Source organism: Geotrypetes seraphini, chromosome 5 (genome assembly GCF_902459505.1).
Source record: "Geotrypetes seraphini chromosome 5, aGeoSer1.1, whole genome shotgun sequence".
NCBI classification, from domain to species: Eukaryota; Metazoa; Chordata; class Amphibia; order Gymnophiona; family Dermophiidae; genus Geotrypetes; species Geotrypetes seraphini.
This window is the reverse complement of record NC_047088.1, coordinates 150,000,422-150,013,234: the sequence shown is the minus strand read 5'-3', so window position 1 is coordinate 150,013,234 and position 12,813 is coordinate 150,000,422. Positions and strand designations below refer to the sequence as shown.

The following is a 12,813-nucleotide window of genomic DNA, read 5'->3' as shown; positions in this document are numbered from 1 at the left end:
TGCACCTGAACTAAGGTGATGGTCATTGTTGCAGCACACCTGCACAAAGCAGGGATCCAGGTATATCCATATTTGGATGACTGACTGATCAAAGCTCTGTCCAAGCATGAGGGAGAGCCAGCAGTAGCACAAGTTGTCCAATTACTGCAGGATCTAGGTTGGATCAACTTCTGGAAGAATCACTTGGAGCCTATGCAATCCCTAGAATACTTGGGAATTTTCTTAAACATGGTGGAAGGCTGTGCTTTTCTGATATAGACGTACATGTCCTCTCCAAGATGCACTTTTGTCCCACTGGTCTCCACAGGCAAATTCTCTGCAGAAACCCTGACCTGGATGTGGAGGCGCATCAAAAGTTTGCTTCATTGGCTCTGGTTGGAGCATATCCTCTTGATCCTGACAACAGATGCCAGGCTTTATGGCTGGGGGTGGGGGGATATTGCAAGGGTCACCCAGTTCAGGGCCAATAGTCACCCTCACAGAGGAAGTGGTCTATCAGCTGCTTGGAGTTTTGGAGTTACATGTTATTCGTCTGGCCCTACAGATGTTGGAGAATACCCTAGAAGGCAAAGTGGTCTGGGGTGTCTCTGGGGTGTCACAGCAGTGGCCTACGTCAACAGGCAGGGACACACCAAGAATGCTCTGTTGAAACTGGAGGCCCAGTTATTGTTTTACTGGGCAGTAGCCCACCTGCAAACTCTTATCAGCAGTGCATGTATTGGGAGGGGACAATGTGCAAGCCAGATATCTCAGCTGGCAGACCTTAGACCCAAGGGAATGGTCCCTAGCTCAGAAGACATTTGACAGCATTGTGTGTTGATGGGGGCGGCATCAACAGTCAATAGAAAAGTCTCTCAAATATTCAGCCGAGGATTCGAGCCCAGAAGCTCCAGCTTGGATGCTCTAGTACAACAGTGACCAGAGAAAGGGTTGTACATTTTTCCTGTGGCCCATGGTAAACCAGGTCATTCAAAAAATTGTGAACCATCTGGGGTCAGTAATTATGGTTGGCCGCATTGGCCGTGGTCCCTAGATCTGGTCTGTCTACAGAGGGACAAGCATCTCTAACTGCCACTGCATTCGTATCTGCTCTTGCAGGGTCCAGTTGCCCTGGAGAATCCGGAACACTTTGGGCTTGATGGCATGGTTCTTGAGAGCACAGCCTTAGTGCGAAGGGGCTACTTGGAGGTGGTTATAGCTACCTTCCTCAGATCTAAGAAACTAGCGACTGTCGCAGCATATGCTAAGGCTTGAAAGATGTTTCAGCGCTAGTGTGCTAAGGAGAATATGGAGCTGGTGAAGGCTCCAATGCCTATGGTCCTGGCATTTTTCCAGGATAGTCTCAAGAAGGGTTTGGCCTCTGGCTCCCTCAAAGTACAAGTGGCAGGACTCTCGTGTTTTAGGGCTCGAGTGGAAGAGTTTCTTTGGCCTTTCATCCAGATGTTTTGAAAGGAGCTTTGCAGTTACATCCTGCTCTGCTGTTTCTAACATGGAATTCTAAATTGGTTTTGCAGGCTCTCAGGCTTTATATGAGCATTAGCTAGAGGAGCCTTTGAGGGATCTTACCATTATGATGTTTTTTCTAGCAGTGATTGCTTCCACAGAAGGGTTCGGAGCTACAAGCTCTGTCGTGCAAAGAGTCTTTCCTCAGGTTAAAGGAGGCAGGGGTTCCCTCCGCACCGTCTCTCGGACGTCCACATAGATCATGAAGTCCAACTACCAGTGGGTTAAAAAAAAAAGACAAAATTTTGGTGTTGCTAGACGTGACGAATGGATTTCATCTCTTAGATCACTATTGTGCTAACAAGCCCTAGTCCCCTGGATAAGTCAGCCTTTATGGCTTCTATTTCTAAGTGGATTACATAGAAACATAGAAACATGATGGTAGATAAAGGCCAAATGGCCCATCTAGTCTGCCCATCCGCAGTAACCATTATCTCTTTCTCTCTCTCAGAGATCCCACGTGCCTATCCCAGGCCCTCTTGAATTCAGACAGTCTCTTTTGGGAGACTGTTCCATGCATCTACCATCCTTTCTGTAAAATAATATTTTCTTAGATCACTCCAGAGCCTATCACCTCTTACCTTCATCCTATGCCCTCTCATTGCAGCGTTTCCTTTCAAATGAAAGAGACTCGACTCATGCATATTTACTGTATTTTTCGCTCCATAAGACACTTTTTTTTCTACCCCAAAGTGGGTGGAAATCTCTTATGAAGCGAAGGTGCACTATTTTAATCCCCTGAGCACCAGCTTTTTAAACATCGTCCACTGCTCCCCCCCGTACAAATGCAAAACGCCTCCCCCGCCATGGCCGCACCACCTTTAAACACCGCCTCGCTGCCCCCCCATACAATTGCAACCCCCTCCGCGCCACAGCCGCACCAACTTTAAAACAAATGCCCCACTGCTGCTGTCGTTCCCCGCCGTACCTTTTTCTAGCCTGGTGGTTCAGCGTATATCCCTCCCTCGACGGCTCCGTATCATTTCCCGGCAGCGGGCGCACGAGTCAGGAGTGTGGCGGTCAGACCCAAGCTTTACATGCACCCGGTTGGACCCGCACCGCTTTCTTGCATGACCTTGCATTTCTTAGCACGAGTCAGGAGTGTGGTGGTCAGGCCCAAGCTTTACATGCTCCCGCTTGGGCCCGCGCCGCTTTCTCGCATGACCTTGCATTTCTTAGCACGAGTCAGGAGTGTGGTGGTCAGGCCCAAGCTTTACATGCTCCCGCTTGGGCCCGCGCCGCTTTCTCGCATGATCTTGCATTTCTTAGCATTAAATTTTAGCTGCCAAATTTCAGACCATTCTTCAGTGTATATTGGGTGTGGTAAGCAACCATTGATCACTTTGAGAGCACACTCTTCAAGGGGTATTACACATTTCAAATAAGGAAATCTTCTTGAATGATGACTGGTGGAACCTAGGACAATACCAGACTTTACAGTCTATGGCCCAGAAATATCAAAGAAGAGACAAGTTAATCTAATCATGTATTTTTTAATGAGTATAACTTATGGGCAGACTGGATGGACCGTTCAGGTCTTTATCTGCCGTCATTTACTATGTTCCTGCAAGGTGAACCACTTAAATGGTTGGCCACCAGAGGATGCCTTATTAAGCACTACAGTTTCTATGAGGAAACGTCCACCCTTTCCTTCACAGCTGCTACTGGCATCCCATAGGCTCAGTCTTTCAATATCTCCTTAAACAGCTTTATGGAGCAGATGCTTCCTAGATGTGATCCAGCACAGGAAACAAAAAAGGCAGAGAAATATAAAAAAATAAAACAACATCAAAGGAGAAGGAGGAAGGGGGGCGGGGAGGAACACTGGGAACCACACACAGAGGCTCTTGCTTACCTATCCTCCAGGTAGTGGCCTCGCAGAGCTAAAAATGCTTCACTTATTTGTCCCTAAAGGGCTTAAGACCCAGAGGATGGACCCCTGGCATTGGGGCTACTCACTAACTCAATATGGTAAAGGCTTGTAGATTGATTCCTAAGAGCCCGGGACAAGGCACTGAAGTTAAGTGTTGGCTCCACAGGTCATAACTTTGTCTTGGGGAAATCCTGCTGTACCAATCCACATTGCAACCATCTCCTGGAGGCAAAGAAAACTCCCAGGTTCCACGGCTGCACCAATCCTCATATTGGGGATGAATATATATAACAATATAAGAGTTGTCATACAAAGACAGACCAAAGGTCCATCAAACCCAGTATTCTGTTTCCAACAGTGGCTAATCCAGATCACAAGTAACTGGCAGGATTCCAAAAGAATAAAACAGATTTTATGCTGTTTGTCCAAAAATAAGAAGTGGATTTTGCTCAAGTCCATTTTAATAATGGCTTATGGACTTTTCTTTTAGGAATTCAAGCCTTTTTTAAACCCTCACATTTTCTGTTGAGTGAAGAAATATTTTCTCCGGTTTGTTTTAAATTTACTATTTATTTGCTTCACTGCATGCCCCCGTAGCCCTAGTATTTTTGGAATGAGTAAACAAGCAATTTACATCTACAGTTCCTCTCTACTCAATATCTTATAGACATTCAAGTGCCATGCCCTGTCAGGCTCTGCACCCAACCCCCTTCCCTCCATCCCCTGTCAGGCTCTGTACCCAGACCCCTCCCTTCCAGGCACTGCACCCAGCCCCCTTCCCTCCCTCCCCTGTCAGGCTCTGCACCCAGCGGGAATTCACGGGAGCCAGTCAGGAAGCCACTCAGCGCTGAGCAGCACCACCAAAGCGCACTCCTGCTCGGTGCCACTCAGCGGCTGAAGAAACCAGAACTCGTGGCAGCCATCAACCGACTGGGTTAGCAGTGGGGCAGGTGAGCGGAAAGCTCACTCCAGTCCGCTGCACCTCTGGACCACCAGGGTTTGGCAGAGGAGGTATGACGGACAGGGCAGGGAGAGGGGCAGGGTGCAATGAGGAGGCACTGGCCCGAATATAAACCAGGACAATTTTTTGGCACAAAAATCCCAGTTTATATTCGAGTATATACGGTATATAAGCTTGGTAGCAGCAAGGTAGTTAGATCTAATATTGGTGCCAAGACCTGATGCTGCTGGAAAAGTGATGGAATTTAGAATTTAGACTTTGTCCTACTTGGTAAGCTGCATATTTGTTATTATATTTTTTAATCATATGGTTTTTGGAGCTTGTGATTATTGTTTACTATTCTGAAATGGCACTTGCTGTTAGTTTTTATGTACTAGTGTTGTTTGTTGTTAATGGAATCTAAGTGCAATCTGATCTCCAGATAGGTATGCAATTTGATTTATGTGCATATTTAATTTTGTGTATGTGTGTATATACAGTACATACATATCATCTGCATTTTGTGTATGTGTGTATATACAGTACATACATATCATCTGCATAATGTGTATGTGTGAGTATATACAGTATATATATTTTATTTTCTATTTTAAATGTCATTATTGGTTTCATGTATTCATTTATTTTTAATTACCCCTGACACGGGTCAATATTGGGAAATGTCATGTCAAGCCATTTTATATGAAATCACCAATTCCTTTAATTAACAAAAAAAAACTTATCTACTACACACAATCTGCTCTCTTTTCTGCAACAGAAACAATACACATACTTGTCTGTATTTAAAAATGTTTTTTGTCTTCAGAATCCTCTGCAGAAGGAGGAGCTACTAGTGTGTGTAGGCACCTTTATATTAGACTATTTTCAAAGTATTTTTACTGCAAAATTCAAAGATAAAAGTTCATGTCCTCCAAAGGAATATTCTTCTTTGACATAATAATAAATTTTAAGTTAATCATTATAGAGAGGTTTACCCTGTGTAATATTCTTTGGTGTTTTTTTTTTTTTGTTTTTTTTTTAAATCTCAGTTAAAAAGCAAAACAAAAGAGAAAGAAGTTACAGATCAGACCCTTATTGAAGAGTTTGTAAGGCATGCATTGGTCTTTTGTGAGAGTCTCTATGATCCATATCGAAACTGGAGACAGAAAGTTGCAGGGTAAGTGAACATCTAATGTTATTCAATGTAACTTTGAATGATAATGACGGAAGTTTTCCTTATTGTTACTTTTCAAAGTGAATTTCTTCTGCCAGCCTATATAAAGCAGAGCCTTGCTGATACAGACAGGAGGCCAGGGAGAGAGACAGACAGAAAGAAAAACAGATAGACAAAGGGGGCCAGGGAAAGAGACAGACAGAAAGAAAGACAGACAGCGGGAGGGAGAGAGACAGAAGGAAAGAAAGAAAGACAGACAGACATATATTCTAGCACCCGTTAATGTAACGGGCTTAAACAATAGTTTAGAACAGTGTTCTTCAACCTTTTTACACCCGTGGACCGGCAGAAATAAAAGAATTATTTTGTGGACCGGCAAACTACTAAGACCGAAATAAAAAAACACATTTTCGCCCGTCTCCGCAAGCTCGGTCCCCACAAACCATCTGATCCCATCTGCACAAGCCTCAGTTATGATTTTATATTGAACGTATTTTATTAAAGTATAAAAAGAAACAATATTCTGTACAATTGTCATTTTATAAATATAAATATTCACAGCAAGGACCAACAAAACCCCTGTCTCCCCTCCCCTTCACATATATCCCCTCTACTATCAAGAAAACTGAACAAGCCAAATTATTACAGAATGCTACACAGAAATATCATGCTAACAGAATACTGCAGTCACACATGATAGGAATAGTGTTAGGCTTTGCAGTCCCCAGTTATGTCTCTAGCAGGATATATATTTCAAATCTGATATATTGTAATGACAAAATAGAAATAAAATGATTTTTTTCTACCTTTTGTGGTCTCTGCTTTCATCTTCTTTCCACTCTTCCTTCCAGCGTCTGCCCGTTCCATCCACTGTCTGGCCTCTCCTCCTTCCATATGTATATGACTTCTTTCTATGCCCCTCTCTCCTTTCCATACAGCCTGTGCCTCCTCTCTCCTTTTTACATCATTCATTCCAGCTTCACTGCTTTCTTCATTTTTATCTCTCCTACACCAGATATAGCATATTTATCCCTCTCTCATTTCTCTGCTGACCCCCTTTCCAGCATCAATCTCTCTCTACTTTCTCATTCCTGTCTCTCCCGTTTCCCTCCTCTAATCTCCCTGCCAGCTGTTTCCTTCCTTTTTTCCTTCTCCCTTCCCTCCTCCTCCCTATCCAACAGTAGCTCTCTTCCCATCCCTTTCCCTCTTCCCCTCCCAGCAGCATCTCTCTTTCTACCTCCAGGTGCAGTAGCAGCTCTCCCTTTATCCAGCAGCTTCCCAGCTTCCAACAGTGGCTTCCTCTCCTTCCAGCAGCTCTCAGTACTTGCCTGCAGCAGTGATTTCCTTAGGCAGCCTTGGGTCGTTGCTGCCTCTGAGGAAGGGGAAGTTGCCAAAGTGAATCACTGCCCTGGTAAGTACAGAGCTGCTAGGAGAGGAGACAGCCACTGTTGAAGGCTCCCTGCACATTCGCGACCCCCCCCCCCCCGGCAAAAACAGCTTTGCACCGCAGGCCCTGCCGCCCAAGACGAGCCGGAGGCCCCTATCCGCCGCATCCTGCACGTGGGCAGAATCTCAGCACAGACACTGCTGATGGCCCCAATCCACACGCTGCCCCCCACCGCGCACGCTGACCATCTCCCTTCTAATTGCAGCTTCCCCGCGGCCCTCTTCGGCGACTCGGTCGGGGCAGCGATCAAGACAGGCTGCCGACATCGGGACCTTCCCTCTCTGAGTCCCGCCTATTTTGTTTCAACTTCCTGTTTCCGCATAGGCGAGACTCGGAGGGAATGGCTGACGTCAGCAGCCTGTCTTGATCGCCCGAGGCTGGGAGGAACAGAAGATTTCCCCGAACATCACCAGGGCAGGAAATTTAACAGCGTTCATCTCGCCGGTCCTGCGCGGACCGGCAGGAATTTTCAGCGGACCGGCACCGGTCCGCGGACCGGCGGTTGAAGAACTGTGGTTTAGAATATTGTGTACAATTCTAGAGATCACACCTTCAAAAAGATATAAACAGGATGGAGTCAGTCCTGAGAGAAGCTACTAAAATGGTTGGTGGTCTTCATTATAAGGCATACGGGGATAGACTTAAAGATCTCAATTTGTTTACTTTGGAGGAAAGGCAGGAGAGGAGAGAGATAATAAAGACATTTAAATTCCTACATGGCAAAAATGTGTATGAGGTGAGTTTCTGTCAACTGAATGGAAATTTTGGAACGAGGGGGCATGGGTTGAAAGTGCAAGGTGATAGATTCAGAAGTAACCTCAGAAAATACTTTTTCATGGAAAGGGTGGTAAATGCTTGGAGTGGCCTTCCAATGGAAGTGGTAGACAAGAAGTGTATCTGAATTCAAGAAAGCTTGGGACAAGTACATTTGATCTCTAAGGGAAAGGAGAGGATGGTAGATGGCATGGTTAGACAAACTGAATGGGCCTTGTGGTTTTTATTTGCCTTCATTTTTCTGTTTCTATGTGGTTATTTTATTGTGGATAATTTCCATTCTAAAACCATACATTTGGAGTAATGTTGATCCAGGGAAATCAAAAGTAAAACACTACTCTAAAGGATAATGTAAGTTTATATACTGAACCTTCAGTGGTTATAATTGATTTACTTAGAGTCTCAATGAATGAGCCAATAATAGAACTTTGAATTCATGTGCTTTTGTGTTCCCTATCTACTAGATCTTACTTGTCTCTGTATTTTATTATTCATTCTTAAGTTAATGGGTTCCTAAGGTTTCTGTTTCTATGAAAAAGATAAATGGTACAATTTGATGAAAATTAGAGTGTACATCAGGGTCCATAGAGGATATGGGGAACAAATTTTCCCTGTTCCTGCAGGATCTCAATATCCCTGTCTCGACCCCGTGAGTTCTGTCCCTGCCCCATTTCTGTAAACCCTGTGTTCATCTGCACAAACCTCAAACACTTCTTAAGTGTTGGAGACTTGTGCGGTTAAGACAGAGCTTGCGGGAATGGGACAGGGTTTTTGAGAGCTGCAGGGATGGGGACAAATTTGTCCTCATGTCATTCTCTAGGTCCTAATTCAAAATTATCCTGATTTTTATCACTAAAAAAAAAAAGATTAGTACTGCCCAGAGGGCTGCATGACCTGGTCAGTGGGACAGGAGGGAAATTTCCAGGGTGAATGTCCTTTCCTAAAGGAAAGGATTCTCAGCCTGCAGTTACATATTAATTAGACACAAAGGGCCAAATTCTATAAAGGATGTCACGATTGTAGGCGGTGGTAGGCATCCTACTGATGTCTAACCAGCCAATCGGGACACATGTTTAAAAAAAAAATAAACAACCCCAAGGCAGGTCGCCTACACTGTAGGCATTTTCGTGAGCCTAGATAGTAGCATAGGGTCGCATCAACTCATCCAAAGCTAGGTGTGGGTGTGGTTTCACCAGGAAGTGGCCTTACATGAGCTTAGGTGGCCCTAGGTGGTGATAGGTGCCTGAAATGTAGGCCATCAAAATTTGGATCTATATTTCAAATAGACGCGGCCGCTGAGCCGATTGTGGTGAGGGAATCTATCTCCCATGTTCAGTTTAGAATCCGTCCCCCACAAACTCATCCGGCACTCCCACTCCTTCCTGCTGGACCCCCCCCAAATGTCTGTGGCAGAAGGAGTGCCCAATTCCTCCTGCCACAATGGTGAACTCTTCCAACACAGTCAGCGGCAAGAGGCATTCCCAATTCCTCCTGCCGCCACACCCTAAGGCATCTCTTGGCAGGAGGGATGCCCACTCCCTCCTGCCGGAATCCCCCCTGAAAACTTGCACCCATCCCAATGCCCCCAAGCCTATCTGGACCCCCGGACCTATTTCTTGCAGGCTGGCCGGAGGGATGCTTACTCACTCCGGCCAGCAGGCCCACCTCCACAGAATGGTGGGCCTTTCCCTTCTCGGTACATCCTGGGATGAACGGGGAGGGTCCTAAGGCCCTGATTGGCCCAGGTTCCTAAAGCCCCTCCCATAGGAGGGACCTTAGGCACCTAGGCCAACCAGAATCTTAGGCCTCCCTACCAGTTGATTCTGGAATGCACTGGGAGTTGCCTAAGACTCCAGTTGGCCAGATCCCTTAGGCCTCCCTCCATGTCGGGCTGGGGGCATGTCTTCAGGGGGTTCTGGCAGGAGGGAGTGGACATCCCTCCTAACAGTGATCTTTGGAGCGGGGGTTCTGGCAGGAGGGAGTCGAAATCTTTCCTGATGGTAATCTTCGGGGGGTGGGGTGCCAGCAGGAGAGAGTGGGAATCTCTCCTGCTTTTGACATTCGGGGGGGTAGGGTGCATGCTGACAGGAGGGACTGGGCATCCCTCCTACCGGCTGACTTTGCGATTGGGTGATCAGCTCAGTGGCAGCGTGATTCTGTAACTGGTGCCTGCGACATGAACACATATAGGACGCCTGTGTGTGATTCTCAAAAGCTGCTTAAGCGGCTGCTGAGACCGGGCGTCCTATACAGAATCAGGCCTAAAGACTGCAATATAATCATTCAGTATCCAATTTATTAATAAAAGATGGTAAATCAAAAACCAGTATTTTTGCCTGGGAGTGTAGTGACGCTTTTTTCCTGTCTCTACACTCTGGAGTCTAACTTTCAGGCTATTTTATTTATAGCTTCTTTTACATTACATCTGCTGTTTGACATCTTTACTACTACTACTACTACTACTATTATTTATTCAGTCAGTCGTGTCCAACCCTTTGATACTCTGTAGGCCAGTCCTCGCCATGCTTCCCTGTTTTCCACAGCTTCTTTCAATTGCTTGATGTTCATTCCTATGTCATTCTTGATGGTATCCAGCCTTTGGTCTCCCCTGATTCCTTTTACTACTGACCATTCCAGGTAGAAACATAGAAATACATAGAAATAGACGGCAGATAAGGGCCATGGCCCATCTAGTCTGCCCACCCCAATGACCTCCCCTACCTTTCTCTGTGAATAGATCCCACGTGTCTATCCCATTTGGCCTTAAAATCAGGCATGCTGTTGGCCTCAATAACCTGAAGTGGAAGACTATTCCAGCGATCAACCACCCTTTCAGTGAAAAAGAATTTCCTGGTGTCCCCGTGCAGTTTCCCGCCCCTGATTTTCCACGGATGCACCCTTGTTGCTGCGGGACCCTTGAAAAAGAAGATATCTTCTTCCACCTCGATGCGGCCCGTGAGATACTTGAATGTCTCGATACTTGAATGTCTCGATCATGTCACCCCTCTCTCTGCGTTCCTCGAGTGAGTACAGCTGCAACTTATCCAGCCATTCCTCATACGGGAGATCCTTGAGTCCCGAGACCATCCGGGTGGCCATTCTCTGGACCGACTCCAGTCTCAGCACATCCTTACGGTAATGCGGCCTCCAGAATTGCACACAGTATTCCAGGTGGGGCCTCACCATGGATCTATACAATGGCATAATGACTTCAGGCTTACATCTGACGAAACTCCTGCGTATGCAACCTATGATTTGCCTTGCCTTGGATGAAGCTTGCTCCACTTGATTGGCAGTCTTCATGTTCTCACTGACAATCACCCCTAAGTCTCGTTCTGCTTCAGTTCTTGTTAGGATTTCGCCATTAAGGGTGTAAGTCTTGCATGGATTTTGGCTGCCCAGGTGCATGACTTTGCATTTTTTGGCATTGAAGCTGAGTTGCCAGGACCTAGACCAGCGCTCCAGTAGGAGTAGGTCGTGCATCATGTTGTCGGATATTGAATTTATGTCTGTTGTGCTTTTGCCCACTACATTGCTTAGTTTGGCGTCATCGGCGAATAATGTTATTTTACCTCGCAGCCCTTCTGCCAAGTCTCTTATAAAGATGTTGAATAGGATCGGGCCCAGGACCGAACTCTGCGGCACTCTACTGATTACCTCCGTCATTTCGGAGGGGGTGTCGTTCACCACTACCCTCTGAAGCCTACCTCCAAGCCAGTTCCCAACCCATTTCGTCAATGTGTCGCCCAATCCTATAGAACTCATCTTGCTCAGCAACCTGCGGTGTGGTACGCTATCGAATGCTTTACTGAAGTCCAGGTATACGATGTCCAGGGACTCCCCAACATCCAGCTTCCTCGTCACCCAGTCAAAGAAGCTGATCAGGTTGGATTGGCAGGATCTCCCCTTACTAAATGCATGTTGACGGGGATCCCATAGATTCTCCTCGTTCAGGATCGTATCCAATTGGCATTTGATTAAAGTTTCCATTAGTTTGCACACTATTGATGTGAGACTCACCAATCTGTAGTTTGCTGTCTCCATCTTGGAGCCTTTCTTGTGGAGTGAAATGACGTTAGCCGTCTTCCAGTCCAACGGGACGTTACCCGTACTAAGGGAGAGATTGAAGAGCGCAGATAGCGGTTCCGCCAAGACATCACACAACTCCCTGAGCACCCTGGGGTGTAGGTTGTCAGGCCCCATTGCCTTGTTAACCTTAAGCTTTGACAGTTCGCAGTAGACACCGCTGGGTGTAAACTCGAAATTACTAAACGGGTCATCTAGTGAATTCATCCTCATTACAGGTTCAAAATAGTCAGTTTCTGTATGGTAATCTTGCCTTAAAGGGACAACTCTGAGCTTATATGATCAAGAATATCTTTGTTGGTGATCCTAGCTATCCATGGGATTCATAGAAGTCTTCTCCAGCACCACAGCTCAAAGGTGTTGATTTTTCTTCTATCTGTTTTTGTGAGTGTTCATGTCTCACAGCCTTATATCGCGATTGGGAACACAATGGCAGTAATTAGTCTTTGTTTGATGGTGACCGAGCCGTATTTGCACTTCCATATTTGCTCCATGCTCACTATGGCTGCATGCCCCAGTGTTAATCGATGCTTGATCTCTGCTGTCAAACTGTCAATGTAATCAATGAGGGTCCCAAAGCAAATTAAACTGTCAGCCACTTCTATTTCTTCATTGTTGATCCTTATGTGGACTTTCTTGTGGGCAGTAGTCATGATTTTGGTCTTCTTGATATTCAGTTAAAGTCTCATCTTCTTGCTTTCTTCTTTCGGATTAAGGATCAGCTTCTTGAAGTCCTTCTCATTCTCTGCCAGCAGGGTAATATCATCTGTGTATCTCAGATTGCTGATGGTTCTTCCACCTATTTTTACACCAACACTTGAATTATCTAAGTCCAGCTTCCTCATGATTACTTCTGCATAGGGGTTAAAAAAAGGAGAGAGGATGCATCCTTGTCTTGTATCCTTTTTCATCTTGACCCATTAAAAATTGCCATATTTGTTTCGCACTGTAGCTGCTTGATTGAAGTAGAATGATCTGATTAACCTAATCAGGTGTGCTGGCACTCCTACCTCACT

At 45.7% G+C, this 12,813-nt stretch overlaps 1 protein-coding gene across 3 annotated transcripts in view; it reads left to right on the top strand.

The window, feature by feature from the left end:
- The window catches only part of NBEAL1 (neurobeachin like 1), a 400,332-nt gene that overhangs the window by 58,614 nt on the left and 328,905 nt on the right, over positions 1-12,813 (top strand). For all 3 annotated transcript variants that reach the window (XM_033945971.1, XM_033945972.1, XM_033945970.1), the window contains exon 6: positions 5,366-5,493. In XM_033945971.1, the coding sequence (XP_033801862.1) occupies positions 5,366-5,493 (128 nt within the window). The remainder of the gene's footprint in view (positions 1-5,365; positions 5,494-12,813) is intronic.